At 40.8% G+C, this 24,633-nt stretch overlaps 2 protein-coding genes and 1 pseudogene across 9 annotated transcripts in view; all 3 read left to right on the forward strand.

Annotated features, from left to right (window-relative positions):
* Positions 1–5,057, forward strand: part of LOC138416989 (dihydrodiol dehydrogenase 3-like) — a 34,966-nt gene extending 29,909 nt beyond the window's left edge. For all 8 annotated transcript variants that reach the window (XM_069546551.1, XM_069546544.1, XM_069546545.1 and 5 more), the window contains 2 exons: positions 2,095–2,177; positions 4,866–5,057. In XM_069546551.1, the coding sequence (XP_069402652.1) occupies positions 2,095–2,177; positions 4,866–4,908 (126 nt within the window). In that variant the 3' untranslated portion in view covers positions 4,909–5,057. The remainder of the gene's footprint in view (positions 1–2,094; positions 2,178–4,865) is intronic.
* Positions 5,058–10,652: 5,595 nt separating this feature from the next.
* On the forward strand, positions 10,653–24,433 carry LOC138416992 (dihydrodiol dehydrogenase 3-like). Its single transcript, XM_069546553.1, has 9 exons — positions 10,653–10,787; positions 13,685–13,852; positions 14,179–14,295; positions 15,589–15,666; positions 16,088–16,210; positions 17,113–17,222; positions 18,132–18,297; positions 22,057–22,139; positions 24,231–24,433. The coding sequence occupies exons 1-9, from the start codon at positions 10,707–10,709 to the stop codon at positions 24,271–24,273; spliced, it is 969 nt and encodes a 322-aa protein (XP_069402654.1). The 5' UTR covers positions 10,653–10,706; the 3' UTR covers positions 24,274–24,433.
* On the forward strand, positions 11,888–12,341 carry LOC138416993 (U4/U6.U5 small nuclear ribonucleoprotein 27 kDa protein pseudogene; annotated as a pseudogene).
* Positions 24,434–24,633: the final 200 nt, after the last annotated feature.

A 24,633-nucleotide genomic window follows, 5' to 3' on the forward strand; every position in this document is an offset into this window, starting at 1 on the left:
ATGGCTGGAGAGGGTTACGGTTGGACAGAAAATGGAGATTTTCGCTTGAGCATTACATTGGGGCAATGTATTCTGTCACTTTGTGCAAATTACATCTTATTTTCTTCATTCTCAATTATGCAATTGCATTATGTGATTTTCTTTCTTATACTGTTTGAACTGCTCTAATCAAACACCATAGGTTGAGTGGCTGAGAAAAAAAAAACTGGAATTTGTTTCTCACAGTTCTGAAGCTGGAGATCTGAGATCAGAGTGCCTGTGTGGTCAGGTGAGGCTGCTCCTCCAAGTCACAGGTTACTCCTTGTATCTTAACATGGTGGAGGGGGCAAAGAACTCCCCCAGTTCTCCTATGTGAATATGATGTTGTTTAAATCTCATTCATGAGGGCTCCACCATCATGACATAATCACCTCTCAAAGGATTCATTTCTAACAGCATCAACCTGTGAATATGAGGACAGAAAATTTATGGCAGTGATCTTTAACTTCCAAACCATTTTTTATTTTGCCTTTCCCTGAATACTAATAAGATTTCATCTTCATACATTTAATCTTCTTGAGTTTCTGTCTTTGTGAAGTCCTCTTCAAGACTTTGTCCATTTTTGCTAGGTTGTCTATACTTTGTTTTCTGTGTAGGAGACCATTATTGTACCTTTAGCCATAACTGTATGGAAACGCCCCAGTTTCAGGATTTAATGCAGAGATGATTTATGCGTCTCTTGTATTCTGTGGTTTGACAACCAACCTGCACTCAGCTAAGCTGTCATCCTCTGGTCTGGGCTTTCCTGTGCTTTTGCAGTTCAATGGGGAGCAGCTGGGAAGTTCTGTTTTAGCAGGTGGACGAGGCTTTTGTAGGAGGAGCCTTTACCCTTCTCTGTATAGTTTTTATGAATAGTTGACTAGACTGGGACAACTAACCTGGTCTTCATCTCAGCACAGTGGTATGATCCCAAGTCAGTTATTAGGGAAATTGTCCTCTTCCTGTCTGGACTAAGATCTGGGTCATCTCTTCTTCTGGGAAATATCACTGTTCAATGCAGGTTACGGGTCAGGCCAAGTAAGGGGAATGGAAATTGTCCCCTGATCAATTGTTTCCGTGTTTCCATTTAAAGTTGGTTCTGTAATCTAGCTGGAACTGCTTATCTAAGATAATATGAAAATGGATGCATGTATGTTTAAGTATATTTAAATGTGAATCTAAGGTTTCATATTTCCTCAAAGATTTTCATTGTCAACTCAGTCATATATCAAGTGTCCATAAGTACATTTCTGTTATCTCTTTTCTATTTAACTATTCAGTTTTCTGCACCATGTTATTAAAGTGGAAAATAAGTCTTGCTTTTCAGAATGGTAATTTTTTATTTTTTAAAGCTGTCTTGGCTACTTTTGATTGGCTCTCTTTTATTTAACATTTAGTATCACTTTACCAACTTCCAGGAAAGAATACATGCTCAAGTCTTTGGCTCAAGTTGCATTGAAACACTAGATCACTTTGGAGAAAATGAATATTTTTACAAAACTGAGCTTTTCATTTCATGATTATGATATGAATTTTTAATTACTTAGGTGTTCTTTAATGTTAAAACACTTTTCATAACTTTCTCCACTAAGGCATATACATAAAGTTTTTGTTAGATTTATTCATAGATAATGAGTAAGTTTGATATCAGATTCCTGAACAGGCTTTAAAAAAAACCCTACACTACTTTAGCTGATCGCTGTCACCCTTACAGCATTTTGGGAAGAGTTAATCAGTCTAATGTTTGCTCAATTGCAGTTATCGAGTTAGGAGTACCTGAAGGTGGTGTGATTGGAAAAGAATGATTTTAGTTTGTTTTCTATCTGAAGTGACTCACTTAGAAAGATAAGGGACTGATGTGCTGTAATGTTTGTGAGGTGGACAGAGAAGGAGAAGGTGTGGGAAGCAGAGGTGAGAATTCAGCAGAGGTTCCCAGGCTTGTTCTCCTGAAAGCTGAGGACAGACACGGCTTCCCTGCCCCCTCTTCTTGCCTCCATTCAGCTGGAAACTCCTCCAGTCCCCAGGGAGAGACTGGTTCCTTGAGGGAGAGGTAATGTGATTGTTCCTACCTTCCAGGTGTTTGACTTTGAACTGACTCCAGAAGACATGAAAGCAATCGATGGCCTCGACAGCAACATAAGATATTGTGATTTTCAACTGTAAGTGACTTGCAGATGTTTCACTCACACACTGTTTTCTCTAGCAGGCGGGTCAGCAGGGGAACTAAGCTTTTCAAAAGGATAATTCTAGAAAGACAGTGCTGATTTCCTGCTTAGAAGTAACCGGGGACTTTCTGCAGACCTCATACCAGAGATTTCCTCCAGGGTTCCGTCTTTCACCAGCAGCAGTGTGATGGGCCCTGGACAACTCATCAGTAAAATCCCCAGAGTTGGCATCATGGTGAATTCACTACTTTGTGCCCCTATTCCCTGTGCCTGGTGCACCTCCTCTCAGTGCCGGGCACCCAGGGAACACAAAAGGCACGGTGCCTGCAGCCAACTATTCTTTCAGCGATCTGTGAACATGTTTAATCTTTATTTCTTTTTACATTAGGGGAAAATGATTATATTAATAATAACTATGTATTATGCAAACAGTTGACTCATTGGAAAAGACCCTGATGCTGGGAGGGATTGGGGGCAGGAAGGGAAGGGGACAACAGAGGATGAGATGGCTGGATGGCATCACTGACTTGATGGACATGAGTTTGAGTTGGTGATGGACAGGGAGGCCTGACATGCTGTGATTCATGGGGTGGCAAAGAGTCGGACACTACTGAGCGACTGAACTGAACTGAACTGACTGATGTATTAACGAATCCATAAAGATTACTTTCTTGTTTTGTTCTGTTTAGTCGCTTATTCATGCCCAAATCTTGGGACCTTGTGGAATGAACCCCAACAGGCTCCTCAATCCATGGGATTCCCCAGGCAGGAATACTGGAGTGGGTTGCTATTTCCTTCTCCAGGGAACCTTGGGGATCAAGGGATCGAACTCATGTCTCCTGCTTGGCAAGTGGATCCTTTACCACTGAGCCGCCTGGGAAGCCGGCATTCATGTTAATCCTGTGAACACAATTATAAAATGTATTGTTGACATTTTTACTGAGGAGGGTCTCATGAAGGCCAATGTGCAACAGTGCTGTGAAGTCACACAGGCCTGCTCCTATGTGTCTGGTGGATATTGTCATTAATGGGCATTTCTTTTCCAAGACACCATCAATTTCTTTCAAATTAATCTCTTCATTGATCTTTTTTCCCTATTATGACTCCCATGTCCTCATTCTTGTTATCTCACAAAGTTGAATTACCAGTAGATCATGAGCTTAACTGACCCTCCAGTGAATGACTTCTGTGTCTTTAGTAGGACACACCCAGATAGGATCATCTGGGTCTCTGGTTTCTTGAGTAAAGACTCACCCCAGTTTAGCTTTCATCCATCAGAAGTCCTTGGTGGCTCAGATGGTAAAGAATCTACCTGCAGTGGGGGAGACCTGGGTTCAATTCTTGTGTGGGAAAATCCCCTGGAGGAGGGCATGGCAGCCCACTCCAGTACTCTTGCCTGAAAAATCCCATGGACAGAGGAACCTTGTGGGTTACAGTCCATGGTGTCATAAACAGTCAGACGTGACTGAGCAACTAAGCACACTTTAGAAGTCCATCCCCTGGGGAGCCCCCATCTCCTTGACTTTGACTTGGTTTCCGGCTGCTTAATTACTATAGGAGAATATCGGGACTGAGGAGACAGAAGAGAAATTTGGAAGGAAGTTTAGAGAGAAGGGAATAGAAATGATTGGTTAACAAAGATTTTGCTTCAAATGAGATTCCAAAGCTCTCCCTGTTGTTTGTAAAGCTATATCATGATTCTGATAAGTGTGGAAGTCACTCAGTCATATTTGACTCTTTGGGACCCCATGGACTATACAATCCATGGAATTTTTTAGGCCAGGATACTGGAGTGGGTAACCTTTCCCTTCTCCAGGGGATCTTCCCAACCCAGGGATTGATCCAGGTCTCCCGCATTGCAGGCAGATTCTTCACCAGCTGAGCAACTATTATGTTCTGATAAAAGACATGATAATTGAAAAAAAAAGTGCATAGTTGCATTTATATACTTAAAGACTTTTAAGTATAAATGTATATTCTCTTTCATTAGGCTGTGAATGCCTAGACTTACACATCTTTGTGGGCTTGGGTCAGCAGCACAGCTCCTGGCACTTGGAATCATTCAGAATTCACTATTTAATGAATTGAATTGAAAAGGACATTTTCAAAAAGAAAAGTAGAAACATGGCAAAAAAGGAAAACAGCAGTAATACTACTTGCTGAATAACTAGTGTTTTAATACAGCACAGTATAAATTAAGAAAAAAGTAATCCCACTCTGTGCTCTATGATTATTCAGGTGCACAAGGTATCTCTCCAATAGACGAGAACTTCCTTAATGGGGACACTCTGTTTTGGGGGTGCTCAATATCAGCTTATTAATGGATTTGTGGAAAAGAGGAGCTAATTTGTTCACTACGACCCTTCTCATCATCTAGGGACAGAAGTTCCACTTGTGTCTGAAATGATCTCCGTAGTTAGACCCAGGTCTTGTGCCCTCTTGGAAATTGTAACCTGAGTCAAACTACATATCACTGTGGAGTGAATATTACACGTGAATGTTGGGACTAGGCGAGCTGCCATGTGTACATGGAGCAGACACCTGCATGTGTGCTTGTAAGGGAGGGTGGGGAGAAGGAGGGATATGTTTGTAGATTTAGAGTTTTAGCCCATCCTGACTGCCTCCACAGAGTAATGCTCTCTCTGACAATATAATAAATTAATCCTCTTCCTTCTCTTTCAGGGGTATTGGTCACCCTGAGTTTCCATTTTCTGAAGAATATTGACTCTTAGTCCTCCTTCTGGATCTTCAAGAATTTCTTGCTTCTAGGGAAGAGGATTTTTGTACTTGGTGGAGGTGCTTAAATGAAGTGTCTGAATGTTTGAAAGCTTGCCTTTCCTTAAAAATAAAAAGAAAAGTTTATGAAACAATAAAGACTTCAAAATAAGAATAATCTTTATTTATGATATTTGAAAAAACATGCAAATTGCAGAAAATTTGGAAAACAGAAGGGAAAGGATAGGAAATAAAAATAAGCCATGATTAAACCATTTATTAATACTTAACTTTGGTGCATTTCCTTTATGAATCCTATGCAACGGTGTATGTGTGTTTATATACAAAGACAAATAACCTTCAATCTACAGGTTGGATGTTTATATTTTAACTTAGCATAATTATCTTAGTAAGCTAAAAATATGATTTAAAAAATCCAGTATTATATTTTGTTTATTGTAAAGCAGCACATGTTATTCATTTATTTAATTTCTTAATTGTCTGCCCATGCTTAGCATTTTGAGTTCTTATATATTCTGCTAGTATTTCATTGGTTGCCATTCACTCTCATTCAGCAAAACTTTACTGAATGTTCTTTAGTAATACATTGTTTTATCAATAAATGTTAATTAAAATGAGAAATTCTTGAGTTTATAGTCTAGTGGAGGACGAGATAGTAAATGAAGTCAGGAGAATTTAGCTGTTAGAAATGGGTAAGTGCCTGTTGAGAAAATTCTGCACAATGTCTTGCATTTCTGTACATCTGTTAGGCAGAGACACCAACTACTCTACATCCCACACAACGTTTCAATTGTACAAGAAACAGCCTTGACAGAGAGATCATGGCTCTCTTCATTTCTCTGGAACACAAAACACTAAACTCAGGAAGGAAGAGTGTTCACGTAACATTTAAGGGCCCGCAAGTCAGCTTATGTGGGTGGAGTTTAGTGAGGAAAGAAGACAGGAGTTGAGACAAACCAGAGAGCCCGTGGGGCAGTGGGGCCAGTGGATCTGTGTCACGTAGGCATATAAAAGGACTTTACTGTGAGAGAAACGGAGAATGATATTTTGTGTTTTGTGCAGAGTAGTTACATGAACAGACATGAGTTTTAAAAAAATCAAACTGGCTGTTATGTTGAGAATAAAAGAGAAAAAAGAGCCCTTGTTTAGGACTCTACAGGAATTTAGGAGAGAGATGATGTTGGCTTGGACCACAGAAGGAGCCGTAAATATGGTTAGAGCAGATTTATTTTAAGGGCAGCATGAATTAGACTGTCTAACATGTTGGACATACAGTTAAAGGAAAAGGGGAATCAAAGTTGACTCCAGGTGTCTGTGGCTAAGGAACAGGAGATGGAGATGCCATTTTCTCAGATGGAGATGATGTGGGGGAGTACACATTTGTGGGAAGATTAGGAGTTCAATTACAGACACGTATCCTTGAGATGTCTTTAGGTACCCAAGTGAAGATGCATGCATACAGTTGGACATGGAATTCTATGAGAGAAAAGGTTTAGGTAAAATATTTAATTTGTGGTTTGTTAATTTTAGTTGCCTCTTAAAGCCATGAGACTGCATAATCAGAGATATTATGTTATACAATGAGATAGGGAAGTTAAGCTTCATGAGAACCCAGCATTAAGAAGGTGATTTAAAAAAAATATGGAGGAACCTGCAAAAGAGGCTTACAAGGCATGTGAAGCAGATGTTTGGAGAAAAAAGAGACCAATGCTAACAAGGGGACAAGTCAGGGAGGACTGAAACTGACCACTGGATTGGGCAGTTAACCTTGGCAAGGTCAAGTGAAACTTTGATAGAGTGGTGAAGGCAAACTGTGAGGAGAATAGGTTCAAGAAATGGTGCAAGAAACCAGTGAGAAGCAGAGTATACAAAGTCTTCAAAGAATTTGCGTAACACTACCCTTCTGGCAGAAAGTGAGGAGGAACTAAAGAGCCTCTTGATGAAGGTGAAGGAGTAGAGTGAAAAAGTTGGCTTAAAACTCAACATTCAAAAACTGAGATTATGGCATCTGGTCCCATACGTTTATGGGAAATAGATAGGGGAAAAATGGAAACAGTGACAGACTTCATATTCTTGGGCTAAAAATCAATACAGACTGTGGCCACAGCCATGAAATTAAAGACACTTGCACCTTGGAAGAAAAGCTATGAAAAGCCTAGACAGCATACTGAAAAGCAGAGACATCACTTTTCTGACAAAGGTCCATAGCGTCAAAGCTTTGGCTTTTCCTGTAGTCAGGTAAGGATGTGAGAGTAGGACCATAAAGAAAGTTGAGCACCTAAGAATTGATGCTTCTGAACTGTGGTGCTGGAGAAGACTCTTGGGAGTCCCTTGGACTGAAAGAAGATCAAACCAGTCAACCCTAAAGGAAATCCTAGTTCCAACCCTGATATTTATTGAAAGGACTGATGCTCCAATACTTTGGCCACCTGATGTGAATAGCTGACTCATTAGAGAAGACCCTGATTTTGGGCAAGATTGAAGGCAGGAGGAAAAGGGCCAACAGAGGATGAGATGGTTGGAGGACATCATTGACTCAATGGAAATGAATTTGGGCAAACTCTGGGAAGTAGTGAAGGACAGAGGAGACTGGTGTGCTGCAGTCCATAGGGTGGCAAAGAGTTAGACACAACTGAGTGACTGAACACCTCATTTATTGTCTTATAGACTCTTCCGCCATCTTCAGAGACAGCACATCACATCTTGGAGTCTCTTTTCTAATGCTCCTATCTTCCCACCTTCTTTTCAACTATAGCCCTCCCAGGTCCCAGGACTTCGTGATTACTCTAGGGTGACCCAGGTAATCCAGGAACATCCCCAGTCGCATGGTTTTAATCACCTTTGCTAAGTAGTTCCCCGACAAGGTTCAAAAACCCGTGTCCCCTGCAGTGGAAGCACAGAGTCCTCACCACTCGACCACCAGGGATGTTCTGGGTTCAGAAAGTTTTTACCCATAATTTCACCACATACATTTTGCACCCCTTTTCTTTTCTCCTCTCCTTCTGGAACCTCTATCATGTGAATGTTTTTATGTTCTATTCCCTAGTTATAGAAGCATTCTTAATTACTATTCTGAATGCTGGTAAATGAATTATTTTGGTAAATTATTTATGTTATCTCTTTAGCAGATTTTTTCAGGTGTTTTTCTTATTGTTTCATTTGAGACAAATTCCTCTGTCTTCTCATTTTGCTTTACTTTCTCTGTCTCTATGAAATGAGGTGAAAAAATTTCCTGATCTGTTCTTACAGGGGTGTGTCCTTGTGTGGATGCATCCTTGTGCAATCTGTGTGCCCAGAGGCTTTGGGGCAGAGCTGGAGCTGAGGTGGGCAGGGTCATCCATTCCAAGGGCGTGCTGGCAACTGTCACCTCGGTGGGAGGAGGTGGGGGAGGCAAGAACCAGAGCCCTGTGATTGTTCCAACCTTACTGGGCCAGGCAGTTCCCAAGTGGCTGGAGCAGAAGCCATGGAGATTGGCCTCAACTTAATTCCACCCCTTGTAAGTGTGCACCCTCCTCCCCATCCCTGACACTGGCACTTTTGCCCCAGAGGGGAGCAGAGCTGGAGGAAGGCGTGCTGGAGCAGCCCCTGGCATGGATGGCTGTGCATGTGGTGCAACCCTGGCACACTTGTCAGAGCTCCAGACCCTGCTTCTCTGGCCCCTCTCTGATGGTTGCCCTGCCCCATCCTTACGTGAGTGTGTTCCTGTGTGTGTTCCTTTGTGAAGGTGTTCATAGTTGGGTACTTTAAACAATTTGTTTAACAAACAAGGCAAATACTCTTGGTAAATTTTTTCCTTCATTAGTTTGCTTGGTATGCTCCTCAGTTCAGTTCAGTTCAGTTCAGTCACTCAGTTGTGTCCAACTCTTTCCAACCCCGTGAATCGCAGCACGCCAGGCCTCCCTGTCCAACACCAATTCCTGGAGGTCACCCACACTCATGTCCATCGAGCTGGTGATGCCATCCAGCCATCTTATCCTCTGTCATCTCCTTCTCCTCCTTCCCCCAATCCCTCCCAGCATCAGGGTCTTTCCTAGTCCTGGTTTTAGCCCGACAGGAAAACTGAGGGGTCTCAGTTCATTTCTGAGTCAGCATCTTGCCTGGCCCATGGGTGGATTTCTGATTCTGGTGTATTTATGACTGTTTTTGAATGCTCTATGTTCCCTCCCCCCCCCCAAATCCACACCCCAGTTCTACTCAGGGTTTTATTAATACTTGGTCTAGTCTATGTTTCCCCCTTATTCCTTTGTCCTTGGCCCCATAAATATATATATGGGCTTCCCCGGTGGCTTAGATGGTAGAGAATCTGCCTATATTGCAGGAAACCTGGGTTCAATCTCTGGGTCTGGAGGATCCCCTGGAGAAGGGACTGGCAACCCACTCCAGCATTCTTGCCTGGAAAATTCCATGGACAGAGGAGCCTGGTGGGCTATTGCACATAGGGTCGCAAAGAGTCAGACACGACTGAGCAACTAACACTCACTCCATATATATATATGGTCCCCCCACAGCTGTAATAGCCCCTCTAACTGCTCTTCAGTTTAAGTTTAGAGTTAAGTGGAACAGACAACAATCTCCAAACAGCCCCCAAGTAGGTTGGAACATTGCACACAGGTTTTCTGTGATCACTTTGGTTTGAGGGAGGCAACTGGGAGCTGATCAAGACTGCACCGCTCCAGACAGACAGGAGGAGGGTACAGGTGAGTGATGCACAGTGAAATTCCTTGCCACACTCTGTTCTGAATTTTTCCTAATTGCCTGTTTACTTTGTTGCTGTTGATCTTTGTTTGACTGTTTTCCAGAACTCCTATGAGGTTTTTCAGCTGCTTTCTCTCTCTGTTTTCATCTTTCCTTGGGAGAATTTAGTCTTCCTAGCTCACCATTTTGCTGGCATCATAGTACATATTAAACTTTTGACTTCACAGTATGACCATGTAGCATTGCATGATAATTTCCCTTACTCTTCCTGAATTTGTTATAATCTAAGTTGTTTATAGGTTATTCGTTTATGAGTAATGCTGTAAGATAGTAAGTTAAGTGAAACATGTGAAATATGTATCAGGTGTATTATGAGAGTACTCTAAATGTTATATAACTAAGGACAAGGTATAAGCACTCAAAGTCTGTTTGCACTTTGCATGTGGTGTCCTAAAGCTATTAAGAGTTAACCTCCAACAAGGACTTAGCCAAATGTTTTGGTATCCTGTTCAAGATTTCACCACTGTAAGATATGTAAAGCAAAATAATTTTGCTGGTAGGAAATGTGAAAAAGGAAATTTATGTTCTTTTGAAGTTTTAATTCTTTATTTTTTTTATGAGTATTAACATTTTATTTTATTTATTTTTTTTTTAAATTTTAAAATCTTTAATTCTTACATGCATTCCCAAACAAGGGATAGCATTTTGAAAACTCTTTATTAAACACTTTTGTATGTGAGTGTGTTTGTACTGTAAGGTAGTTGTTTCAATTGATGTTTGATTGAGAGTGGCTTCATAATAGAAAAATAAATAAGATTACTGTGCAGAGTTTCTTGTGTAACTAATGATTAATAATTGTTCAGCACATCTCATCATTATTTGATACTTAAGGTTATATTGGTTAAAAAATCAAACAAGTTAACTGATTTCAATTCTCTTCTTACTCTATGGGCACTGGTTTAGTCATGCTGCTCCTACAACATATCAGCTAACATTTGGATCCTGCAGCTGGGTGTTACTTTCCTGTTATTTATAACTGTGAGGGAAGAAGAAAAAACAAATCAGTCTGCTTACTCAGAGGAGAAACAGGCAATGGATCCCAAAAGGCAAGTGAAGCTTAATGATGGCCACTTCATTCCTGTCCTGGGATTTGGAACCTATGCACCTCCAGAGGTAAGAGTAGTGGTTTGGGGTTGAGATATAAAAAATAGTGGATGTAACATGAGTGAAAGGGATATGGGGTCTCAAGTCTTGATTCCCCATGTGACACGAGGAGAGTCATTTGGCTCATTAACCAGGCTAGAACCATGTCTTATGAAAGAGGAGAGAGCATCCAGTTTCCACTCTGCATCAAGGTCTGAGGTTGTGCTCACCTGCAGATTACTCTGGGTTCCCCTCTAGTTTCCATCTCTTTCCCAGTTTGGCAGAAGAGGTGAGACTTGGCCATCAAGATCACTGACTGTCAGCTGCTTTGTTTTGAGGGGGATTGCAATGATAGGGTTTCTCTTTATTTCATTACAGAACACTTTCTTTCTTTCAAAAAGACATGATCCAGAGAAGCACTTGAGGTGGAAGGTCCTGAAGATGAGGTGACTGAAAAATAATGGGAGAGAATTGCTTTTCTACTGTGGGATACCTGCTCAGTGCCAGGGCAGAAACACTCCAGCTGTTTTCCCCTGTACTTCTCTTTCTGCTCGGAAACTTCTTCTGATGGGAACTATAGTATCATTTGAGTGGGGAGGAGGATAAAACTGAGGGGATATATCACTGAGGGGATAAACTACAGTCTTACAAGCCAGGTTTTGCAATGTATTCTTGGGTTTCATTGTGTGTTTTTATTAAAGTATAGTCTGAAGTGCTTGGGCATAAGTGGGGCTAGTGGACAAGTCTTTAGACTGGAAGGCAGAAAGTTGGCTGTCTGTCTTGTCTTTAGAGCATGTAATTGTCACAAGGGACTGGTTCTTAAACTTTGAGTCTCACCTTTTTCATTTATAAAACAGAAATATCCAGAGACATTTTGGAAACAGAAGACAGGACTTTGTAGTACTCAGGGGGTCAGGGCAAGGAAGGGTCCAGGCTGTCAGTGAAATTCACTGGTTCATGGCTGAGTACATCCCCAAATGTCTGAGCATTTAAGAAAAACCAGGAGCAGACACAACAGAGGGAAGTTAGACCGAATCTAACTTCGGTCTAATCTAATCTCTCCTTGAAGTAGGAAAGATTCTCAATCACATAAAAAGAAATGGAGGACCTGTACTGGAGAAGGATTCTAAATGGGTCACAGCCGCAGCCGCTCCCCACGGGGGGAGCCTAGGCCGTCCTGGTCCACATCCCGGGAAAGAACACAGGCCCCGAGAAAGGTCCCTGTCCTGGGAGCGAGATCGGAGAAGAAGCCGCTCTTGCTCCCCACACAGAAGGCGTTCCAGGTCCCCAAGACGACATAGATCCACGTCTTCCCTTCTTGACTGAAAGAAAGAAGAGATGAGGAGAAGAAAGAGACAAAGAGCAAAGAACGTCAGATAACTGAGAAAGACTTAGAGGGCAAAAACAGAGGAAGAAATAGAAATGATGAAGTTAATGGGATTTGCCTCCTTTGACGCCACAAAAGGGAAAAAGGTGGATGGCTCTGTAAATGCCTATGCCATACATGTATCTCAGAAGAGAAAGTATAGGCAGTACATGAATCAATAAGGTGGATTCAACAGACCTTTGGATTTCATTGCATGAAATGAATGAAGTTTTGAAGAATGATGTTTTTTCCCTCATCTTGATCAGAACAGTGAATTTTTGTATTTAATATGCATCAAAAACAGGATCATAGTCCTTCCTCCTTGTAAATAAGAAAATTTTATTTATGATGTGTGTAGTTCACTTACCCTGCCTCAAAAAAAGAGAAGTTAAATATTACATTGTTTTCCTTTAGGAAATATTGTTTGGGGTAGTCATCAACCCCATTTTTTGGTCCTTATTCCTATGGAAACTATATGTTTTTCTCTTGGATGCTCTTTATGACTTTTTATTGGGAACTCATGTACACCTATGGTGGATTCATGGTGATGTATGGCAAAACCAATACAGTATTGAAAAGTAAAATAAAGTAAAAAAAACCACATAAAAGTAATTTGGAAGTAAGTTTCTCAAATAAAGCAATAATTTCTAAAAAAAAAAAAGAAATGGAACATTTATTTAGCATTATAAACAAAATAATCCTGTCGTTTGTAACCACACAGATGAACTGGGAGAACATTAAGCTAAGTTAAATAGCCAGAAATAGAAAGAGAAATACTACATGATATCTTTATAGGTGCACTCTCTAAAAGTGGAACTTGTATAAGCAGATAATAGAGAAATAGTGACCAGAAGCTGGTGTCAAGGCTGGGAAAAATGGAAAGATGTTGGTCAATGGTATAGATCTTCAGTTATAGGATGAATAAGCCTGAACAACTGATGTATAGCACAGTGACTATAGTTAAAGATAATGTGCTATAACTTAAGATTTTGTTAGACTAGATTTTAAAAGTCTTACAAACCTTAATAGTTAGCTATGGGAGGTGATGAATCTGTTACCTAGCTTGATTGCGATGATTATTAACTATGGATTCTTATATGAGAACATCACTTTGTACACCTTGAATAGATACAGTTTTATTTGGTGTATTCTGTGTAGTTTCACTGGCAGACAGAGGTCTCAAATGCTTTCACTTGGTTTCCTGCTGCTTTTACCAGGCACCTTATATCTTTGTATATAAGTATACATCTCACAGCATAAATGCTACCCATGACTACAACTTAATCTGAGTCTTTTGGCTTCTAACAGCAAACCACTGAACCTGGAGGTGTTCTTGGGTTCTCTGAGGTCAGCAATCAACCACTGGTTGCCTGGGGTTGAAGGGTTCCTGGGTGTCCATGGAATAACTCACCAGGAATGTTCAGGGAAACTATCATGGGTTCCTCACCACACATGTAGAGCTAACCAAAGTCACAGAGAGAAGTCAATCCTTGGGAAGATCAAAGCTTGTGCCTTTGCAATCTCTTAATCATGTGGATATTCAACATTTTTGTTTATGTAGACTGCTAAGAGTGAAGCTCAGGAAGTCACCCAATTTGCTATAGAGGTTGGGTTCCGCCATATTGACTGTGCTCATGCTTACCAAAATGAGGAGCAAGTTGGCCAGGCCATTCGAAACAAGATTGCAGATGGCACTGTGAAGAGAGAAGACATATTCTACACTTCAAAGGTGCTGTGCATGTTGTGTGTGAACATGTATGCAAGTGATTGTGCCAAGGTGGCAATTATATAATAGGATCAATTTTGGGGGGATCTACGCTTATTGGTAAATTCCTAAAGTATTAGAATTCCCTGGTGGTTCAGTGGTTAAGACTTGGTGCTTTAATGCCATGAGCCCAGATTTGATCCTTGGTTAGAGAAGTAATATCCCACAAGCCTCACAGTAAGGCAAAAAAAAACAAAAACAAAAACAAAAACAAAAACAAAAAAACCCCCAAAAAACCCAAAGAAACCTGAAGTATTATTAATAAAACTTCCATTCTTTAATCTCTACAGCTTTGGTTAACTTCCCTTCGACAAGAGTTGGTCCGACCAGCCTTGGAAAAGTCACTGAAAACTCTTCAACTGGGCTATGTTGATCTCTATATTATTCATTTTCCACTGGCTGTGAAGGTTGGAAATATGTGTGATCACATCAATTTTATTTCTTGTGTTAGAATATGTGTCAACTTGCATGGATGGTTGAATTAAGATTTGTCTTAGTAGGTTGAAGGGACAATTACACTGGAGTAGAATCTCCCAAACAATAATTTGTGATCATCTTTTTACTGAGCTTCTTTGAATCCCTTACATGCCTCCCAGAGAAAGGAGTTAATAATCTGAGTCTCTGCCAGAAAAACTCTAGGAAGTAGAAGCAGGCCAGTTCTGCACACAGTCCTGAATATGACTCCTGGGTCCCTGGGGATTTCATGAAGAGTTTGGTGCAGCTGTGATGAGCATGACACTCTCCTACATTGAACATGATGAGTTTCTCTTGTCTTTCACCCTTTCAAGTTGAGCATATTTGGTGGTGCTCCCTCTGGGTGCGTCTAAACTTTGTTCCTTTATAAGGACTTGGGAGAGATTGCCTCCTCTCTTGCCTGACTTCATGAGGTTTGTAGACTGCACTTAGCTGTTAAGAATGGTTTACTGAGAACTCTTGATTTCAAGTTACAAAAAGCAGCTCAAACCATCTGATGCACAATAGCTTAGTGGACTATGTAGATGACAAGTCATAGCCACAGACAGACTGGGGATTCGCAGTACTCTTCAGAAACGTCTCCTAATTTCTACTAATTTCTATGCCTTATCAGGATGTTACTCATGGTTTGCTTATTTTTTACTGAAAATTTTCCACTGATGGAAAATATGACCTTGGGGCAGCTCAAGGTTCATGGCCATGAACATTTGAGACCCTTGATCTTCCACAATGGTCTCAAAGACCATTGATCTTTGAGACCCTGATCTTCCACAATCCATACCAACTTAAGGAGAGTCTTGCTGGTTCATGTGCCTGCTCTAGGGCATCTGATGCTCAGAGGGAAAAGGAAATCTGATTATCTAGCCCAGGTCAAGGTTGAAATTTTGATTCTGGAAATAAAGCCGTGCAACTTACTGCCATTCTCAGATCAGAGATATTTCAAAAGAGGGCAGTACAAGAACAGACAAAATTCACAGAAGTCACTTGAAGTCCTTTTTAGGACCTAGAAAAATTGTACTTATTACAACATGTTTTGAGTGTAAAAAAGAATAAGCCTCCCTACTAAAGACCTTGCTTACCTCTCCATATGCAATCACTTTGCAAATATTAGTATCTAGAAAGTTGTAAACCTACCTCATGTAGGTTTAATCCCAGGTGCCTGGAAGCCTTGCTAAATGTGGAGAAATGGTTTTGTGACATGTCTAAAATGACTGCTTCTATTCCAGCCAGGGGAGGAATTACTTCCAAAAGATGAAAATGGAAAACTGATAGCTGACTCAGTGGATCTCTGTCACACATGGGAGGTAAGTTCCAAGAGTAGGGAGTTAAAGGAGGAGCCAGGAGAGGGGAAACCTCCATCAGTTCTTCTGCCTGTGAGATGGGCTGTGGGCCATCAGACTCAGCAGGTCATGAACTCTAAGGGATGTGATGCTGGGGTTGTGGGGAGGAAACCATTGCTGAAATGGTCACAGAGAGGAACAGAGGAGGAGAATCTGGGACAGTGAGACAGATATCTATTTCCTTCCATGTGACATGTGCTCTCCAGGGTTTTCCAAGGAGGAGATGGCAATTCTCCTTTTTGTGTCATGTCATTCTTCCCCTCTTTCCTTCTTGATAATCAATGCTAATTCTTTCTGGATGACACTTTTTACAGGTATTTTTTCAGCTTTTATTCTTGTCCTATTGCCCATTCCAAGTGATTTTTCAGCACCCATCTGTCCCCAGGCCCTGGAGAAGTGTAAGGATGCAGGGCTGACCAAGTCCATCGGGGTGTCCAACTTCAACCACAAGCAGCTGGAGAAGATCCTGAACAAGCCGGGACTTAAGTACAAGCCCGTCTGCAACCAGGTGAGCAGCTCGGCTCCTCTCCCTCCTGCTCTTCACAACCTCCTTCTTGCCCTGGAGCCTGATTGTCTGTCCTCTCCTCCTGTTCATCTGACCTTTGTGGGTCAGAGGGTTCTAGAGAGGAGAGCCTCTGTCTGGACTTTCTGAATGAAATCCATAATGATATCTCTGATAAAGTCTGGGTTGATAGGTGTGGAGGGCTTCCTGGTAAATTGTAGGTAGAATCCAGAGCTAGAGGAAGGAGGCATTTCCCTGAGATGGAGGGATGACCAGACAGAGGGTGAAAGTGGCTTGGAGCGAACTGCAAGCAAGAAGGAAGACCATGAAAACCTGGAATGGATTCATGTTGAGGTTTGACAGAAACCAGCAAAATTCTGTAAAGCAATCATTCTTCAGTAAAAAATAAATTAATAAAAAAACCAATACAATATTGTAAAGTAAAAAAAATTAAAAAATAAAGATAAAGCAAAAAAAAAAAACTGGAATGGGAAGTAATAAAGAGACAAATCAGCTGAGCTGGGTGTTAAGCGTTCGTGTGTGGTTCTGTTGGCTGTATCCAAAATCTTGGTGGCTCAGCATTTATGAGTCTCAACAGGGAGCACAGAACAGGAAACTGTGCTGGAGATGATGGAAATCATCCAGGTTACAGGGTTAATTTAAAGGCTCATGGTGATGCTAACATTACATGAAATATTTACTCAGAAGCATTTACTGGAATGTAGAGCCCACGTTTTGATTATTCAGTCTTAGACTGGTTTTCCCATCCATGTCTATCATAAATTAACTGTACACACACACTTTTGTCTATTTCTCTCTTGGTGTTGATATTCCCAGCTTACATCTTTTTCTGTCACATTAATACCTTTCCATATGATCTGACACTCTTCTCTGTTGACATTCTACAGGTGGAATGTCACCCTTATCTCAACCAGAGGAAACTGTTGGATTTCTGCAAGTCACATGATATCGTTCTTGTTGCCTATGCTGCTCTGGGATCCCAACGACTAAAAGAATGGTATTGAACCCTCATGAAGACAACAAGGAGTTTATGTAAAATTAAATTTTTGATAAAATAGTGTAAATCATATATTACTCAGATAACTCATAGGCAGAGGGGATAAGCAGGGAGGGATGGAATGAATCCTTCTCTTTTATCTTCCCATCACCCAGCCAATTTTTCTACATTGTATTAGACTGTTGACCCATAAATAACAAATGTCTGCATTAAAATCTATATAGAATCCCTTAGTTGAAACCAGAGACACAAGCTCATATCATGATTTACTTATTTATTCAACAAAGAACATATTTCTAAAAAACATGTCTAAACCTCACATATCTTTTATCTAAAATTGGGATAATAATATGTAACTTCCAGGTTTATCATGATAACAAATTTCAATATGAGCCATTTTTGTAAACATATATAGAAAATTGCATAATATAAATAATGATGAAATGAATAGTTCTGTATTTTGGACTATTCAACTTGTATCAATACCTGTGAAATGTGACAATTAAAAAAAATTTCCCAGTCTGTTTCCATCACTATTTCTTTTCATGCCATTGTACAAGCTTTAGAGCTATGAATGGAGAGACATAACAAATGAGAATTAAAAAAGGAAAATAAAATCCACGAGTTTGGCAGTTCTGGTCTCACTCAAACATACACCCAAATGACTGGGAGAACTTTGTAAACACAGAATAGGAGGTGCCATCGTTGAGGTTCTGATTCAGTGTGTCTGCATTTAAGCTGGGAATTTGTATTTCTAACAAGATCCCCAGTAATGCTGATGCTCTTACTACATGGATCACAGTTTGAGAAGCACTGGTATAGAGTGGACATACTTGGTCTGTTTGGTGAAACTACTCACAAACTGAGTACTTAGTCTCAGCTCCTCAGCATTTCTGAATTTCCTTCCAGGGTGAACCTGGACCTGCCCATTCTCTTGGAGGACCCGGTTCTTTGTGCCATTGCCAAAAAGCACAAGCAAACCCCAGCTCTGGTTGCCCTTCGCTACCAGATACAACGTGGTGTTGTGGTTCTGGCCAAAAGTTACAACAAGAAGAGGATCAAAGAGAACATACAGGTGATGAGTTGGGGTCCTAAGGAACATCCTTCATGAGGATCATTCTTTGTCTCTCAAGACTTTCCTTGAATCAAGACAAGTTACCAATTCTTCCCCATGCATGAATGTGTTGTGTGTGTTGATGTGGCAACAGGAGACACGGCATGGCTGGAGAGGGTTCAGGTTGGACAGAAAACAGAGATTTTGGTTTCGGAGTTATGTCAGCCATTTATTCTGTCATCTTGTGCAAATGACATCTTATTTTCTTTGTTCTCAGTTGATGAAATTGCAATATGTGATTTTTTAAAGACATTTGAACTGCTCTAACAAAATATCACAGATTGGGTGGCTGAGGAAAATTGAAATTTATTTCTCACAGTTTTGAAGCTGGAGATCTGAGTCAGGGTTCCTGTGTGGTCAGGTGAGGACCCTCATCCAGGTCACAGGTTTCTCTTTGCATCTTAATATCATGGAGGGGGCAACAGAGCTCTCCCAAGTCTCTTATATGAATATGCTATTTTAAAATCTCATTCGTGAGAGCTCCACTATCATGACCTTTCAATGACTCCATTTCTAACAACATCAAAATGTAAATTTCAGTTGAGTTCAGTTCAATCGCTTAGTCGTGTCTGACTCTTTGTGACCCCATGGACCACAGCATGCCATACCTCCCTGTCCATCACCAACTCCCAGAGTTTACCCAAATTGATGTCCATTGAGTCGGTGATACCATCCAACTATCTCATCCTCTGTCGTCCCCTTCTCTTCCTGCCCTCAATCTTTTCCAGCATCAGGGTCTTTTCAAATGAGTCAGCTCTTTGCATCAGGTGGCCAAAGGATTGCAGTTTCAGCTTCAACATCAGTCCTTCCAATGAACACCCAAGAGTGATCTCCTTTAGGATGGACTGGTTGGATCTCCTTGCAGTCCAAGGGAGTCTCAAGAGTTTTCCAGTACCACAGTTCAAAAGCATCAATTCTTCGGCGCTCAGTTTTCTTTATAGTCCAACTCTCACATCCATACATGACCACTAGAAAAACCATAGCCTTGATGAGACAGACCTTTGTTGGCAAAGTAATGTCTCTGCTTTTTAATATGCTGTCTAGGTTGGTTATAACTTTCCTTCCAAGGAGTAAGTGTCTTTTAATTTCATGGCTGCAGTCACCGTCTGCAGTGATTTTGGGGCCCAAGAAATAAAGTCAGCCACTGTTTCCACTGTTTCCCCATCTATTTGCCATGGAGTGATGAGACTAGATGCCATAATCTTAGTTTTCTGAATGTTGAGCTTTAAGTCAACTTTTGGACTCTCCTCTTTCATAAAGAGGCTCTTTAATTCTTTTTCACTTTCTGCCATAAGGGTGGTGTCACCTGCATATCTGAGGTTATTGATATTTCTCCTGGCAATCTTGATTCCAGCTTGCGCTTCTTCCAGCCCAGCATTTCTAATGATGTACTCTGTATATAAATTAAATAAGCAAGGTGACAATATACAGCCTTGACATACTCCTTTTCCCATTTGGAAGTTTGGGGGCACAAAAATTATAGCAGCAATCTTTAACCCCCAAACCATCATGGTTTTCTTTTGCTTTTCCTTTAATATTATAGGGTTTCATCTTCACACATTTGATCTTCTTGAATTTCTCTTTGTGAAGCTCCTCTTCAAGACTTTGTCCACTTTAGCTAGGTTGTTTCTCTTTTGATTTATTTGTAGGAGACCATTATTGTACCCTTAGTCACAGCTATACAGGAAACTCTCCCCATTTTCAGGATTTAATGCAGAGATCATTTCTGTGTCTCTTGATTCTGTGTTTTGACAATCAGCCTGAACTCAGCTCAGCTGCTGTCCTCTTAACTGCTCCCGCTCATGCATTTGCAGGTCAGTGCAGAGAAGCTCAGCAGTTTTGCTTTAGCAGGTGGATATGACTCTTGTCAGAGGAGCCTGCACACTTCTCCATGTAGTTTTACATGTATATTTGGCTAGACTGTGGCCAATTAACCTGGTTATCACGTCAGCACAGTACTATGACCCATAGTCAGTGAATGGAGAAAAACATATTCTTCATTTCTAGACTCAGAACTGACTCATCAGTTCTGGCAAAGTTCATTGCCCAATGTTACAGGCCCATCTAAGTCAAGGTCAAGTGTATGGTCCCCTAAAAATTTTGTTTCTGTGTTTCCATTCTAATTTGGCCCTGCAATACACCTAGAATTGGTTTTCCAATATAATATGAAAATGGTTACATATATGTTTATTAAGTGGAAATCTAAGACAGCAAGGATACCAAATCAATCTAGCCTAAAGGAAATCAACCTTGAATATTCATTGGAAGGACTGATGTTGAAGCCGAAGCTCTAATACTTTGGCTACCTGATGCGAAGAGCTGACTCATTGGAAAAAACCCTAAAGCTGGAAAAGACTGAGGGCAGAAGGAGAAGGGGGAGACAGAGGATGAGGTGGTTGGATGGTATCACCAACTTGATTGACATGAATTTGAGCAACTCTGTGAGTTGATGATGAACATGGAAGCCTGCCTTGCCACAGTCCAGTGTGTCACAAACAGTTGGATATGACTTAGCAACTGGATAAAAACAACATGTCCATATTTTCCACAGATTTTCATTGTCAACTCTGTCATATATAGAGAGCCTTTAAGTACATTTCTGGCCTCTTTCATTTAACTATTCATTTTTCTGTATTGTGTTATTAAATTATAAAGTAAGTCTTATTTCCAGAATGGTAAATTCTTCAACCAGTACATCCTAAAGGAAATCAGTCCTGAATATTCATTGGAAGGACTGATGCTGAAGCTGAAACTCCAATAGTTTGGCCACCTGATGCGAAGTGTTGACTCTTTGGAAAAGACTATGATGCTGGGAGGGATTGGGGGCAGGAGGAGAAGGGGAGGACAGAGGATGAGATGGTTGGATGGCATCACTGACTCAATGGACATGGGTTTGGGTGGACTCCGAGAGTTGGTGATGGACGGGGAGGCCTGGTGTGCTGCAGTTCATGGGGTCGCAAAGAGTCAGACACGACTGAGTGACTGAACTGAACTGAACTGCAGAATGTCTTGGCTGCTTTTTAATAGTTCTTTTATTTAAAATTTGGTTTCACTTTACTGACTTCTACAGGAGAATGTGTATGTCAGTCTTTGATTCATGTTGCATTGAAACACTAGATCATTTCATAGAAAACAAATTTCTTTACAAAACTGAGCTATTCATTTCATGATTATGATGTGAACTTTTAATATTTTAGGTGTTCTTTAATGTTTAAATTTTCATAACTTTATCTACAAAGGCATTAACATAAAGTTTCTTTTAGATTTATTCATAGATACAGAGTGAGTTTGATATCAGATTCTTGGATAGGCTTTTGCAAGGAAGATTCCTCCCCACACAGCTTCAGTGCAATGCTGTCACACTTAGGGCATGTTGGGGAGTGTGAAGCAGTCTAATGTTTGTTCAGGTGCAGGTATTGAGTCAGGAGTGTCCAAAGACAAAAGGGTATTTTAGTACATTTCTTTTCTTTCTGAAGTGATTCACTTAGGAAGATAAGGGACTGAGGCACTGTAATGTTTGTGAAGTGGACAGAGAAGGAGTTGTGGGAAGGAGAGGTGAGAACTCAGCAGAGGGTCCCAGGTTTGTTCACTTGGAAGCTGAGGACGGACATGACTCCCCTGTTCCCTCTTCTTGTCCCCATCCAGCTGGAAAGTCCTCCAGTCCCCATGGGGAGGCCATCTTCTTGGGGGAAAGGTAATGTGATTCTTCTTCCCTCCCAGGTGTTTGACTTTGAACTGACTCCAGAAGACATGAAAGCAATCGATGGCATCAATAGAAATATAAGATACTATGAATTTCTACTGTAAGTGACTTGCAGATGTTTCACACACATTTTTTTTTTTTCCTGTAGCAGGCAGATCAGTAGGGCAACTAAACTTTTAAAAACTTGATTCTAGGAAGACAGTCCTGATTCTAGCATAGGAGCCAACCAGAGTCTTCCTGCAGGCCTCAAGGCAGAGGTTTCCTCTTGGGCTCTGTGTCTGACCAACAGAAATGATTGGGACCTAGGACAGCCCATCAGTAAAATTCTCAGAGTTGACATCGCGGTGATTTCACTACTTTGTGCCCCTAATCTCTGTGCCTGGTGCACCTCCTCTCAGGGCTGAGGGACCCAGTAAACACAGAGGGCACAGTGCCAGCAGCCCACTATTCTTACAGGGACCTGTGAACGTGTTTAATTCTTTTTAGATCAGGATAAAATGGTTATATTAATAAAAACTGTATAATAATGAATCCTTTCTGGATTCCATTCATGTTTTGTTGTTGTTGTTTAGTTGCTTAGTTGTGTCCAACTCTTTGGACCCATGGACTGTAGCCTGCTAGGCTCCAGGGTCCATGGGATTTCCCAGGCAGGAATACTGGAGGGGGTACCCATTTTCTTCTCCAAGTTATCTTGCCAATCACTGAACCCAAGTCTCCTGCTTGGCAGGTGGATCTTTTATCACTGACCACCTGGGAAGCCCCCATTCATGTTATTCCTAACACAATGATAAATCATCTTGCTGATACTTTTTATGAAGGAAGGTCCTACGAAGGCCAACCCTCAACAGTTTTGAGAAGTTACATGGGCCTGCTTCCACCCAATCTCCTAAGGGTCTGGTGGATTTTCTCCCTTACAGGCATTTCTTCTCCAAGACACAATCCATTTCTTTCAAATTAATCTCTTCCTTCATTAATCTTTTTTCCCTGTTACAATTCCCATGTCCTCATCCTTGTTATCTTACCAAGCTGAATTACCAGTAGATCATGAGTTTAACTGACCCTCCAGTGAAAGACTGCTGTGTCCTTAACAGGACACACTTAGGTAAGATCATCTGGGTCTCTCTGGTTTCTTGAGTGAAGACTCACTGCAGTTTAGCCTTTATCCAGCAGAAGTCCATCCCCTGGGGAGCCCCCACCTGCTTGCCTTTGACTTAGTCACTAACATAGAATTCTAGCTGCCTCATCACTGCAGGAGAATGTCAGGATTGAAGAGACAGAAGAGAAATTTGGAAGGGAGTTTAGAGAGGAGGGAATGCAAATTATTGGTACAGTGAAGATTTTGTTTGAAGGAAAGATTTCAAAATTCTCTCTATTGTTTGTAAAACTATATCACAATTCTGATAAAATACATGATAAATGAAAAAATGGTGGAGACTCACTTTTCTGTCCTTAAAGACTTTTAAGTATAATTCCATCTTCTTCATTAGGCTGTGAATGGCTAGACTTATTCCTCTTTGTGGGCTCAGGTCAACAGCACAGCTCCTGGCCCTTGGAATTGCTCAGAATGCACTCTTTAATGAATTGAATTGAAAAGGACAAGTTTAGAAAGAAAAGTAGAAACACGGAAAAAAAGAAAACAATAGTTATACTAATAACTGGGTAGCTAATGTTTTAATACATCAAATACATCCTTGATATTTAAGAAAATATCAAAGCCACTTTGTGCTGTATGATTATTCAGGTGACTGTTGTATCTCTCCAATAGAGTAGAGTTTCCTTAATGAAGACAGTCTGTATTTTGGGGGATGCTCGGTATCTGCTTATCCATGGATGTGCGAAAAAAGAGCAGCTAGTTTGTTCGCTATGATCCTTCTCATGTCTAGGGACAGAAGTTCCATGAAGGGGCTGAAATGACCTCCAGAGTTAGCCCCAGGTCTTGCGCCCTCTTAAAATTGTAACCTGAGTCAAACTACCTGTCACTGTGGAGTGACGAATACATGTCAGTGTTGGGACTGGACGTGCAGGTGCCATGTACACATGGAGCAGACACCTGATGTATGTTTGTTGGGGGAGATGGAGGGATGTGTTAGTAGATTTTGAATTTTAGCCCATCCTGACTGCACTCACAGGGTAATGCTCTCTATGACAACATGACAGAATTAATAAATGAATCCTCCTCCTTCTCTTTCAGTGGTATCAATCACCCTGAATATCCATTTCTTGAAGAATATTGATTCTCAGGTCTCACTGTGGTTCTTTAAGAATTTCTTGCTTCTGGGGCTGTGAAGAGGATTTTTGTAAGTGGTGAAGGTGCTTGAATGAAGTGTCTCAACTTTTGAAAATGCCTTTCTGTGTGAAAAAATAAACAGTTTATGAAACAATTAAAACTTCAAAGTAAGAATGCTCTTTTTTTTCTCTGATAATTAAAAAAATTACAGGAAATTTGGAAAGTAAAAGAGAAATGATGGAAAAAAAAGATAAGCTGTAATTCACCATTATATAATACTTTGGTACATTTTCCTTATAGAATCCTATACAAATTTGTGTGTATGATATTTACAAAGACAAATACTCTTCAATCTATAGGCTGTATA

The sequence above is a fragment of the Ovis canadensis genome, chromosome 13 (assembly GCF_042477335.2).
Source record: "Ovis canadensis isolate MfBH-ARS-UI-01 breed Bighorn chromosome 13, ARS-UI_OviCan_v2, whole genome shotgun sequence".
Lineage (NCBI taxonomy): Eukaryota > Metazoa > Chordata > Mammalia > Artiodactyla > Bovidae > Ovis > Ovis canadensis.

Coding starts and splice junctions, on each gene's coding strand:
- LOC138416992 (XM_069546553.1), top strand. CDS start 10,707: ATGGATCCCAAAAGGCAAGTGAAGCTTAATGATGGCCACTTCATTCCT. Junction 15,667..16,087: donor ATCTCTGTCACACATGGGAG/GTAAGTTCCAAG, acceptor ATCTGTCCCCAG/GCCCTGGAGAAGTGTAAGGA. Junction 16,211..17,112: donor ACAAGCCCGTCTGCAACCAG/GTGAGCAGCTCG, acceptor GACATTCTACAG/GTGGAATGTCACCCTTATCT.